Genomic DNA, 13,511 nt, shown 5'->3' with positions numbered 1-13,511 from the left:
AGGGAATCCCTTAATGATTTGCTTCGGAATCCTTCTAATGATTTGCTTCGGAATAATTCGGCGATTCGCTTCGGAATAAATTGATGGTTTGCTTCGGAATTCCTCGAAGATTTAATTCGGAGTCCCTCGACGATTTACTTCGGAATCCCTCGACGAATTGCTTCGGAATCATTCGACGATTTGCTACGAAATCCTTCGATAATTTGCTTCAACATCCCTTCGGAATCCCTGGAATCCCTGAATAATTAATTCAGAGTCCTTCGATGATTTGCTTCTACATCCCTTGAACATTGCCTACGAGGATTTCCGACGAGGAGGATTTCCGACGGAATCTCTGGAACATTCCCGTCGGAATTTCTGGAATATTTCCGTCAGAATTCCTGGAGGATTTTATTCGAAAGATTCTTATTTATCTGAATCCCTGTAACAAACCTTGGAATATTCCCGTCGGATTCCCTGAAGGGTTCCCGTCGACATCCCGGAGGTTTTGGAATCCCTGGAACATTACCCTTTGGACTCCCTGAAATATTCCCATCAGAATCTCTGGTGGATTATCTTCAGAATGCTTGGAGGTTCCTTTCGGTATGCTTGGAGGATTCCTGTCGAAATGTCTGCGGATTCCCGTCAAAATTCATGGAACATTCCCGTCGGAGTCCCTGGAGGAATGTTGCATTATTATTATGTTTTGACGTAGGACTACGTCTGTCTTTTCTATATTGGGGTACACTTTACGATTGCGGGGACCGTCACGAAAATATGATAGACTTTAAACTTTAATATCTAAGCCGTTTCACAATGGATTTTCAATTTTTTTGGACCATTCGATCAAGGATGAGTCAACGCTTCTTTGTATTTATATGAAAATACTGATTTTTAACTATTTATTATCGATAATTGATAAAATGTTTAGAAATATGTAAACTAACCAATCACGTACATGCATCACTAGCACAGACATAAAAAATCAATCACTTGCGGGTTTGGATCTAATCCTCAGTTTGCACAAGATTTTACGCAGAGCAGACGCATCAAAGCGATCGCAGCGGAGTGGACACAGCATCACGGAGCCGCTAATAACATTTTCAAAGAAAATCCATCGCATTGGTGGTGATGCTCGATGTGTTGCTCAACGAACCAGAATTTCATATGAAGAAAAGGTTGACCATAAAAATAGCACTGTGTCGTTCCCGCACCGCCAGTGCCGATGCTGAAAATTTATTACAAATTGTGGTGTCAGTTAGATTGAATGGAACATTGGGAAAAGAAAATTAGTTCTTCTCAGGACCAACACTTTATGAAAAGAAAGAGTTAATTGCGAAAATGGACTGTTTCGGTGGCATTGGGTTTGGCGTGGTAGTTTGGTTGCTGTTAGTGATTCCATCCATTAAAATTCACTACATCATCTCCCTCCGACGCGCTATCAAATTCGCTATTTACGATTGAGTTTTGCACTTTGAAGAAAGTTTATTTCAGATAGTCGGATCAACCTTCTTTTGTATAAAAACAATGAAGACGCCACCTCAGTGGAAACTATCTACAGCAACCACCCATCGGTGAACATCGCTCGGACAGATAGATGCCGAAAGATAATGTTTTGTAATATGAAGAAACTTCGTCTTGAGTCAAATTTCTGTTGTCATTCCTCGCAACAATACACATCTTAGATAAACAACATCTCATAACAAAATTCAGAATCTTGCGAAAATGTTTCATTGGATTCTTAGATTTTGTCATTCTCCGAACGGTTGTCTGTGGAATCCCGATCGAAATGGCTCGCGCGCGTCGAAAAGCAGCTTTCTTATATCTAATGAAGTAATTCCATTAGCCCCGCCCCTTCATTAATCGTTATGAATGCATATTATATTTACACCTATATCAGCTCACAAAAGGGCGGGGCTAACGGGCTTAATTTATTAAATACAAGGAAGCTGCTGTTCGGCGCGCGCGAGCCATTTTGATCGGGATTCCACAGAGAGCGGTTCGACATTCGGCAGCACGAAGTGGGTGGCAGTGTGGCAATGCTATTTATTTCAACCTTTGGAGGCTTAGCGAAAAATCATCAAGTGGCGGTCGGACAGTTGCAACGCAAGGTACTGACAAGCGTTTGGATGCAGTTAGTTATTGGAAGACGCATTGGGAAAAGAAAATTGGTTCTTCTCAGGACCAGCATTTTATGGAAAGAAAGAGTTAATTGCGAAAATGGATTGTTTCGGCGGCATCGGGTTTAGCGTGGTAGCTTGGTTGCTGTTAGTGATTCCATCCGTTCAAATTAATTGCATCATCTCCCTTCGCCGCGCTATCAAATTTGCTAGTTACGATTGAGTTTTGCACTTTGAAGAAAGTTCATATCGGATTGTCGGATCAACCTTCTTTTGTATAAAGACCTTTTTGGAGGACACCATCCTCAAAAATGGCCGAAATAAAGGAGAAATAAGCAGAATCAGAAGTGGCGTGAAACCAAACACAAATATATTTATTTGCAACGTTTGGTTTTCGCCCGCGATGTAAGCGTACGTGGCAAAGTAAGGATTCCCAAGCAACACCTCTTGTTTCTCAGTGAGTAACAACAACTGTGGTGTGACTTACTAAAGGTCTGACTTATGCACAACGCGTCGTATTTGGAACTCCTTTGTGACACAAAAAGCGCAAGAGGTGGAGCCCATTTGCAACATCTTGCGGCTACAATGAAAATAAAAACACAAAAACCAACCGGGAATCGAACCATGGACCTTGAGATTTGCAACCTTCTACTATAACCATCACACCAACAATTCTATTTGGAGATTCTGCTACAATTGCACTACATAAACAACAAAGTCATTTGTATTTTCATTGTACTTTATACGGAACATGCAAGGAACTGTCAAAAATAAAATACTGCTCAGCTGAGCTCAAAGTGTTTTGCAACATCAGAAACATTGTCGTAACAGCAATGAACCGAAGTGTTATTAATTCTGCAACTAATCTGTTCTGTTTCTGATATGAAACTCATTGAATTTTAAACCACCCAAGAAGTCAGATGGGTAGAATATTGTGACGCCACTTAAACGGAAAGTACGAAGAACGCCTCCACGTACGGAGCTAAAGTTTCATTGAATACTATCATTCGTTGGGATAATGTTTTCAGCCCTTTCAATCTTAGCTGTACCTCAATTCAAAGATTATTATCCGCAGAAAAATAATTAGTCGGTTTAAAGCTACTTTTTAAAGATCAACCGCCGGAACCACATGTACCGGTTTAACAAAGCCTCCATCCTCCCAATATTTCAATGCGGGGCTCTTTGGTCAATTGCTGGTGCTTATGGTATTCATCACAAATGCTACTGGAACGGTCTGTTGGATCTCTTCGAAACGTCCCGAGATTTCAACCATTAACATATTTATTTTAACGTGTTGAGAAAGAACTTCTGGCTAACAATCATCTATTCGTCGCTTGTCACCGTTCTAGCAAGTGCCGTTTCCGTAGGTTTTGACTGGTCGCGTCCAGAAGAGATTTTCTATCTCTTGAAACTAGAAATACTACAATAAGAGATCGGCGAAGACGCCATCTTGTTTCCAATCGAACCGTCAAAAGCGATTCCAAGTCGACTTGTTTACATTTTGCTTCCATAAAAAGCAAAAAGTTCAAGTGATGCCAGTATTATTTTGACGTTTCATGCATTTTAATACGTTGCCATTTCGACAGTTTTTCACTCTGCCGGTCTCTGGTTATTGGGTTGCTACTCGAAACCAAATTGAAACCAACTGACGATGTTTTAGTTATGATTGACAAAGGTGACAGGTAATACAGGTAACTGAATCTGAGACTACTGCGTTGACGGGTCACAATTTGTTTTATTTAATTGCTTCATTTGAGTGATTTTACTAATCTTTAAGAGTTGTTCATCATTGGACGGTGTGTTGCCCCAAATGGCCGGAACACGGAATCACACACTGAAAGTAACTTACTCAAACCCAACAGACGGGTCAAAATCGGAGAAGCATAGTAGGGTCAAAGGTAAAGTAATTTTCGGCAACAGTTTTTTTTGCGTTGTTATAAACTGCATATTTTCAACACTGGACTAGTGAAAAATGCTAGCTTTATATGTAGGACAACAACATTCCGAGGTCTTCATAATTTGACCTCTCAAATCTAACCAAACAATATCACCAAAAATATTATATCGACTTCATTTATTCCTTTTTTTGATGATCTATGGAAGCTCTCAGCAATTTCCATGAAAACACAGAAGTTAAAAACATTATGAATGAATCTAAATTATCTAAAAAATAAAAAAAACAATGATTTCATGATTTTTTTTTTGCATTTCATATTTTTTTAACTTTAAATTATTGTTATCAATAACTTAAATGTTTTCAAAACTATCGTAAGAAATCACAATTCTTGCTACTAACAGCTACTAACTTACTTTATTCTTCTCCGCGTCATCCTCGATGTTGGACATCGTCGGAGCCGACTACAATGGCGGATTAAACTTACCATCATCGCATCCAGATAGCTACTGCTACTCTGCCGCATCGCACAAACCAGCGAATATGCTGGAAAATGGATTATTGTTATTTTTATTCCACAGAATATAAATAAAATAACATTACGCTTACTCATACCGTCATACCGGGTCGGGGGATTCACAGCTTCCACAGTAGCAGCCAGCAGCTGAGCATTTTGTTCCTGCACACAATCCCCCACGATAAGATCCTTTCGCCACACAACAGAGCAGACCCTTCTCCTGTTTGTTGAATGCCAGCGGATCCGACGACGACGACGACGTCACCACACGAACGGGAGGGGGAAACAGGCAGAAACATTTATATAAACAAAAAGTTGGTCCGAAAAAATACACTCGCTTGGGAATATCTATTTACAAAGCACTTGAGTTGAAATGCCAAGTTTCATCAACAAACTAATATAGCAAGAAAGGAACCAGAAATAATGTTACCGATGCTTCGGCGATTCGAAGCAGCAGACACGGATACTCGGTCGCAGCGGGGTCGAGCCTGAGTCCGTCCCATCAGGTATGGGACACACACGGGCAGCCATATTGATTGGTATTGGTTGGCTAGTTGGTCCAGATATGGTCGTCGCTGCCAGAAACACCTTCAACGTCATTAAGTGCTACTACTGAAAACGAAACAGTGGCAACTTACTTAGTTTTGCTTGGATTCACGTGATTTCGCGCCACATGGTGGCCAGTGTGCTGCGTCGGAATGTGCAAAATCTTAAGTGTAATTGACTTCCGCGCGCGGTTCTTGTGTTTAGATGCGTGCTGAACCTTGTCCTTGACCTAGACTGTTTGTTTGAAGTGTTCTACACAGAGAAAAGGATTGTTGAATGGTTTTTACGTTTTTCATATATACTAAATCTGCAGTAAAAACGAAACCAAATCTATTTTTTCAATTTTTTTCGGGGGTGGAATTGTGAACATTCTTAAGCTATACATATGAGATAAGCGACACATTATTTGTCAGAGCCGCCTGATAATTCAGTTATTTATATTCGCCATTTTAACCATTTAACTTAATGCAGATTGAAGCAAAAACATGACAAATTTAATAAACATAATGGTTAATTTGTCGCTTGACCTATCTTTTTTGTGTCTTTACAGGTTTACGAGCTGGAGCGGAGATTTAAACAACAAAAGTACCTGTCTGCGCCCGAACGGGAACACTTAGCCAGTTTAATAAGCCTCACCCCAACGCAAGTAAGTTTAAAAGATGATTATTACTTCTGTTCTTCAACTATCGATGGGAGATAAATTTATACAAAGCGCTAGACGTGGACCAGGGATTGAATCTAGAGAAAAATGTGAAAATCTCTGACTTTTCATCTCTGTATCACAGCTGTGTGAAAAAAAATATCGCCACCAATGACAAAAAGTGAGAATGAAGTGTTTTACCATAGTTTGTCAGTGGGGCTGCTTCTCAGATTCTGTTTTGTTTTCGCACTTGTATGGTTCAGGTTCAATAAAAACGGAAACATAAACTTGCTTTCAAGGCAAGCTGTGATTGAGAGAAGTCTATGCCCCTCAGTTTTCTTCGTTTATTACTAATTAGGAGCTAATTTTGTAGTCCTCGACCGCAGGTAATCCTCATGAGAGACGCTATCAATTACCCATTTGATTACGCAAACTTAAGTTCTTTTGCATTACTATTAAGGGAACATCCACAAATTACGTAACGCTTAGAGGGGGGAGGGGGGGTTGTCCGAAGTGTGACAATCCATACAAAAATTTTCAATGATTCATACAAAAAGTGTGACATAGGGGGGAGGGGGGTTGAAAATGGTCAATTTTTGCGTTACGTAATTAATGGATCTTCCCTAAATCTTATTCAATTTATCGTACACAGCATTGAATGATTAGTAAGCAGTACTGGTTTAAATATTTAAAGAATTATTTTCCATTAGTATCCTACCGTTGTTCATAGAATCGACTTGACCATTAATGTGCAGCCAAGACATGCCAAAGAGCCACTTTTAATTCAAACTCGCGCGTTCAGGGCACCCTTCATCCAAACCCATCACGCGTTCAAGCTTATTGTGCAAATTAGCGATGCTATAATTTATTTGACAGCTCATTTGAGCGGTGACATACGCCCCGGTTCCACGTTCAGTGACGGACGCTATCCCTGATTCTATTCATCAGAAAAGGCGGAACCCCGCCACCACCGCTACGATGCTGATGTATAATAGCCGACAACTAACCGACAAATAAAGCCAAACAAAACAAACAATAGCCGAACCATCGCCCACCCAACGACAACAAAGATAATCACTCCCCCATTCCTCCCGCGCTGTTTAGATACCGCAAGCACGATACGGAACCAGACTATTAGAATCGATTAAAACGCATTCATGAGAGCGCGCGCGGGTATCGCTTGTCAACGCCAGCCCTGTGCGCCAGGGCGGGTTAGGAAAATAATTACGCTCGCGGCTATCGTCTGTCGTCACTCTCGGCCCGATTTAGTGCGACATCGTCGTCGTGGTTTTATTTACGGGTGCGAACGTTCAAATATTGCACGCGTTATTATTTCCAACAATGGAAGGATAACTGTCAAACCCACCTCCTCCGCCCGCCGTCGTTGGTTCGTTGCCAGTCGCTTAGGGTTTTCCGTGGACTTTTTCCCTGAACTTCCGTGGCGTGTGGGAAAGTAAGGGAAGTTGGGGAAATTTACTGTTGGCCATAGCATTCTCCTTTTTTTTGTTTAATTGAACCTGGGTATAGATTCAACTTTAATTTCTAATACGACATTGACTTAACTTTAAATTATTTAATTTAAAATTTCACGATTGTTATCATTTCATCATTTCAAAGGAAGCCTACTTCCCTTACATTCCATTTCCACAGTTTTCCTTCTTGAAATTCAACAGTTTTGACAAACTGAATAGAGCGAAAATCAACACAAACCTACACGTGCCCACGTGTGATTGTTATGTCGTTTATCCAAGATAGCATCTGTTGTTGTTGTTGTTGCTGCTGCCGTTGGTATGTTAGGATTGCTAAAGTTTGTGGGGAGGTTTATAGGAAAATAACATACGGTCCTGTTTGACATCGAGCATGTCCGCGTCAAATTTTCGTGCGAACGGTATCGCCATTATACCACGGATGCGACATTCCACAAATTTTCTCGAATTGAAAGTCGAACGGACGAGAATATGAAGGTCGATTCCACCCGAATGGGGTTAAAAGTGATGAGAAACGACGATACAGACGCTTCGGAAAATTTAAATTGGAAAACGGTTTCGGTGAATCGGATTTGAATGGGACAATAAAAGGGACGGAAACGGAAATCATAATATAGGTAGCAAGTGAGTGTGAGTGGAAATATTGTTTGGGAAGGGATGAAGTAAAGACGTAAGAAAGAGAACTGTAAATATGGAATGGAAGGATTATGAATCAATTTCCTAGGACTTATAAATACGTGTATCCAAATATGATTCACCAAAATTGATATCAATTGAGTTTTCTTATTCAAAAAAATCCAACGATTTCGCAGGGGGTTTTATTGGCGAAGAGTTAGGCGTTTGGTAACTGCACCACATTCTGTGGCACCCCCCACAAAAACAAGACGTTGTGACATAAGCTAAATAAAAAAGTGTGGTGCATTATGAATCGTAGCGTCTTGCTAGAATATTATCAATTAAGTGATGGCACCATTTGGAAGTTTCTGACCGAATACAGTTTTTGAATAGTGACAATTTTGCCGTCGGCAAATTGGAACGCTAGCCCAACTTAGTGGTGTCATGTCGGAAACTAATTTTTTTCAAACAGCTTCAACCAGCTTTGGTGGAAGTTTTGCCGTATGTGCTGGGAAAGAATTAAGTTTATTTCCATTATTATTTGTATTTTTTTTCAAGTTGAATAGTGATACTCCGCACGAGTTTAACGACCTTTGATTATGTCGTGCGAAGTTAATTTGGGATCGATATGAGTGTTGACGCCCTGATAATTACATTACAAAAAAGTTTAACCGTCGATTATAAAAGACACGATCCCCATCTTCGACCAGAGGTTGCAAAGACTGAATACTTAATACCTAGCATTATCCAACGGACAGCACATTTACACAATACCCAGTGGACTAGTGGATAATTTTCCGCATTACGAAAATGTTTCTCCTTACTTGGGCGAGAATAGAACCCACGCTTCAAAGCACACAAATACGTCCAAACGATTTTCGCCGCAATACGTATGGCCACAAAGCCCACATAAAAATGACAAATGGATGAAAAAGTGTTTCGTGCATCGTTAATATTACTATAGCGTGGTGGTTGATGTACAGTAGCCGTTCGATAACTGCAAAATGTTTACTTTTCAGTTAACGAATGCCGCTCGATAACTATTAACTGCAACGCATTCTAGACGTCAAACGGTTGTCAATCGAGGTCAGATGCAATAAAAGTGCATCCAAATGTGCAACGCAATGCAGCTGTCATTGAGTTTGACATCAGTTTGAAGTTTAGCGGTCCGATAACTGCAAAACTGTTGCAACTATCGAATTGCAGTTAAAAAGCATTGCAGTTAAATGACTTGCAGTTATCGAACGTCTACTGTATTCAACACAAACCAATCAGAAATTTTGCCGAATGCCACTAGGCCGAATAATACGTGACGCTGGCAGTCATCTAGCCGAATTCCATTTGGAAGAAAATGTCGTTCGGCTACACTGGTCATTTGTACGAGTATGACGTTTTACTGAAATTGACATTTGACAGAAAGGACCAGTCGGCCGAAACAGTCGTCCATTCGATTAGGTCATTTGGCCGAAAATGAGAAGTAAGAAGTAAGAAGTAAGAAATGAGAAGTAAGACGTCTCACTTCTTACTACCCCTGACAGAAAAGGAGTGCAAAGTGGTGTGTTTGAGTATTTGAAAGATGGCTTAGGCCCATCTTTGACGATGTGCAGAAGTACGAAGTAACTAGTGAAAAGTAAGAAGTGAGATGTGAGACGTCGCACTTATCACTCGTCATAGTGAGAAGTGAATAAAGTAAATGAAATGAATTTAGCGCGTTTGGCTGTATTTGAGGTTTGCACGACGGTTCGATAGAAAGGAAAGTGAGTAGAATATTTTAAATGCGTTTAATTATATCCCATCCTGTAGATCACATCGCTTAAGGAAGTGAATCCCGATAAATTATCCTTTGCAAGTAACACAATGTCCTATCCCAAGACAATCGTATAGATGCAGAGGTATACTCGGTATCTAGTAGCAACGGGAGTCGAACTAACTGTAAGGACGTGGCCGGCACTGTTGGCTGAAAATGTTCAGCAAACAACACTTCCAACCTGTTCGGCCAAACGATCGGTTCCATCAAACAATATTTTCGTTCACGCTATGTGACCAATTCGGCCCTTTCTGCCAAACGACCTTTTCGTCCAAATAGCTTAAGTATTCTCCAAAACGACTATTTCCACCAAATGACCTGTTCGGTAAAACGACATTTTCGACCAAATAACCAGTTCGGTCGAACGGAGACGCGTTCTTCAACAGTTTGCAGTAGCCATCGAGCAAGTAAGTACAGTGCGTGTTTTAGACGTCGCGAAGTAGACACGCGTTGCTTTCCCGCCTTTGTATCATTATGCATATGGCGTCGTTCAAAAGAAAAAATAAGTCGTTTATCAAGTCGATTACCAATAGATTTCCCTCCCAATTAAAATTCTATTCCTATCCAGATTCCTCGGTCTCTTGTAGCAATGAGCGTCGAACTAATTTCCCTCCCCTTATCCTAATCGACTGTGAGGACGTGGCTGGCATCGATATTGGTGTTGAATTAAAGAAACTCCGAAGCATGTACAGTGCGAATAGCTTTCTATTCCCGAGAAAACTACGATGTGTACTAGGGTGGCTCAAAAAACACTTTTTCAAATTTTTTGATGGGCCGCCCTCTTATTCGGTTCTATTTGATACCCTGATGCTCTGGACAAAATTTCAGCCCAATCGGTCAACGTTTGGGCGGTGCTAAACTCGTTGGAAGTTTATATGGAAAAATGTATGCAGAAACATCCAAAAACAGTGATTTGCAGTTGGAACGCACAATTTACGATCAAGAACCATGATACTCATTCAGTTCTAGTAGAATTAAATACAGAATGTTATGCTGAAAACCGCGAGAAGATTAGAGTTTATTACGCAAAGATATTAGCATTTTACTGGAGTGATGTAGGGGTGAATTTATTTCTTTTCAAAGGTAAAAGAAACGAAATTTGCTTAAACCCCACTTCAGAGAAATGCTAATAACTAAGCCGGGCAAACTCTAATCTTCTCGCGGTTTTCTGCATAACATTCTGTATTAAATTCTCCAAGATCTGAATGAGTATCATAGTTCTTCATCGTAATTTGTGTAGTCCAGCTGCAATTTAGTGTATTTGGTTGTTTCTGCATACATTTTTGCATATAAACTTCCAACGAGTTTAGCACCGCCCAAACGTTGACCGATTTGGCTGAAATTTTGTCAAGAGCATCAGGGCATCAAATAGAGCCGAATAAGAGGGCGGCCCATCGAAAAAAATTTAAAAGGGTTTTTCCCATACTAATTTGAGCCACCCTACTGTACAGTCAATCAAGCTAAGCAAACGAACGACATTTTCGGCCGTTTGTCCATTTCGGCCATATGTCATTTTCCAAAAACCTAAAATAAAGCTCGTGAGGGAATGAGCGGGCACTTGCGTCATTAGTAACAATTAGTTATTGTCCTCTTTGAATTTACGCATCAGCCCGGTATAACTTGGCATGAACCTCTGAATTCCATTATGAAAAAAAATGTGCTATTTGCTACTCTTGACCTTTGACCATGACCTTTGACTTGACCATGGAACTTGTATATATTCCACAGAAAATTTTATGTCTCCAAATAAATCCTGACACCAAATTTGCCAATCTACTTCAAATTTATGAAATACTTCGGTCCCCTATCACCATAGGCGTAACTAGGGGGGGCCTAGGTCTCGGTCTAGGGGGGGGCATGGCACCAGCTGGTGGGATGTAATTTTCAAAGGCGATTTAAAGCACTGTGCGCATGGATTGCAATAGAAATTGTTTGACTAAGTTTATCGCTCATTCGTCCTAGAACTAACATAAAAAAAATCGCGAATAATACAATTGATTTCCAATGATGCTGTGATTGCTTCAAAACGCTGTGTCTGTGTCAACTTGTCTTCTCCATGTTACTAAATGTGGATAAGTGTGTTATCTAAGATTCAAGAATCTTCTTCGAATTATCTATAAATGAAATTTGATATGAGTATATTTCTGAAAGTTTTCAAGCATTTCCATGATTACTTAATGCATAAAGATCTCGATTTTGTTTTAAACTTGAAATTTTTGAAACTCTTAAGATGTTGAATAAATTCCACGAAATTTTGTCATAATCAATATAAGTATTCATGCAATTCCAAAATGTATGCTATGTGCTGAAATAGTTAAGTACCGATGAACACAAATTTGGAATCCTAAAGTGTTTTTTATGAGTCATAAATTCCATGAGTCATAAAATTATGAGTCATAAATCCAATTCCAGAATAACATAGGGTTTAATACTTTCAATGGAATGCGTTTTTGATTTTTCTGTCATTGTAACAAAGATTCTTAAGTTTTATAATTTTATATCTTTCTGTGCCAGAATTATATAGCGAGAGCAAAACGCAGCTGGAATTTGATCAGCTGTTTTGCGGCATACCTTGCGATTAACTCGAAGATTTTCGAAAGAATGGTCGTTCGAAATTTCATTGACCGGATTTGTGTACATGTGCTCATTTTGATGTAGTTGCTTCAGTTTTTTTGAAGCGGATGGTAGTTTAATAGAACAGAAATATTTATATCTTAATACAATTATGTTTTTATGTTTCTGCGACCAGGATACTACTCAAACAAATGCAGAACAAATTTATTATTTTAAGCTAGCAACTGAATTAGAAGCGGCATTGATTTTAGCTTGAAAATCGAGAAAATGTTCCCGGGGGTCCAACTTAAATATTTCGATGCTTTGCTGAACAAATGGTCATAGATGTGATAACGCAACAAAAAATATGTTTATAGAATTCATAATCAAAATTAAGAAATATGTAAGAAATATGTAAATGAAATTAAAACTGACTAAGTTGGAATTACTTTTCAAAATTTTCTGGGGGGGGGGCACAAGTAGGTCTCGAGGGGGCCAGCCCCCCCCCCCGGCCCCCCCTTATCTACGCCAATGCCTATCACATCAACACCTCCTCCCCGCTGGCCACCGCTCAAACCAAAACCCAAATACCCATGAAGAGTCAATATGTTTGCCAAATTTTTCGTGTGAGATGAAGAATTCAGCTAGGAAATTTGACTTTATACTTATCTGACGAATGCAATCCATATCCAGCATGGCTCTTCACTTCCGCTGATCACTATCCAACAAAAGTGAAAATTTTTTTCGCTCCCTTCAGCCATTTTCAATGTACTCAATAGATTTTTTTACGCTGAATTCGGTTTGGCTTTTTACTTTGAAAATAAAATTTGAATTTCATAGAAATGACCATGTAGAATGCATATGGTCACATGGATTTTTTTGGCACATACATGTATTGTGGAAAAAGGAATTTAATTCACAAAAGTACGTATTTTCATAAAAATTTGGTTTTTCTGTTCTGCAAAACTGAATTTCGGCTTCTCACTTTTAGAATAAAATTTGCATTTCATAGAATGGGCCATCTAGAAGGCATATGGCTTGTTGGATTTTATTTGGCACGTATATTTGTTGTGAAAAACGGAATCAAATTCACAAAAGTACGTACTTTCATAGAAATTTGGTTTCTCTGCACTGCAAAGCTGATTGTCAGCATCTCACTTTGTGAACCAAGTTTGAATTCCATAGAATGCAGAATGCATATGAGTTGTACAAAGTACAATTTATCAACCCATACGCATTAAAAGCCGAAATTTTGCTTTGCAGAGCAGAGAAACCAAATTTATATAAAAAGACGTAATTTTGTGAATTAAATTCCGTTTTCCAACACATCATATGCATTCTGTGAAGCCAATT

General features: G+C 39.5%; 1 protein-coding gene across 1 annotated transcript in view; it reads left to right on the top strand.

Annotated features, from left to right (window-relative positions):
* Window positions 1-13,511, top strand: part of LOC134204654 (homeobox protein Nkx-2.1) — a 159,582-nt gene that overhangs the window by 89,103 nt on the left and 56,968 nt on the right. The window contains exon 4 of the mRNA XM_062679438.1: window positions 5,607-5,702. Within this exon, the coding sequence (XP_062535422.1) occupies window positions 5,607-5,702 (96 nt within the window). The remainder of the gene's footprint in view (window positions 1-5,606; window positions 5,703-13,511) is intronic.

Source organism: Armigeres subalbatus, chromosome 1 (genome assembly GCF_024139115.2).
Source record: "Armigeres subalbatus isolate Guangzhou_Male chromosome 1, GZ_Asu_2, whole genome shotgun sequence".
Classification (NCBI taxonomy): domain Eukaryota; kingdom Metazoa; phylum Arthropoda; class Insecta; order Diptera; family Culicidae; genus Armigeres; species Armigeres subalbatus.
Note: the sequence above shows the minus strand (reverse complement) of the source record. Positions and strands in the feature narration are given on the sequence as shown.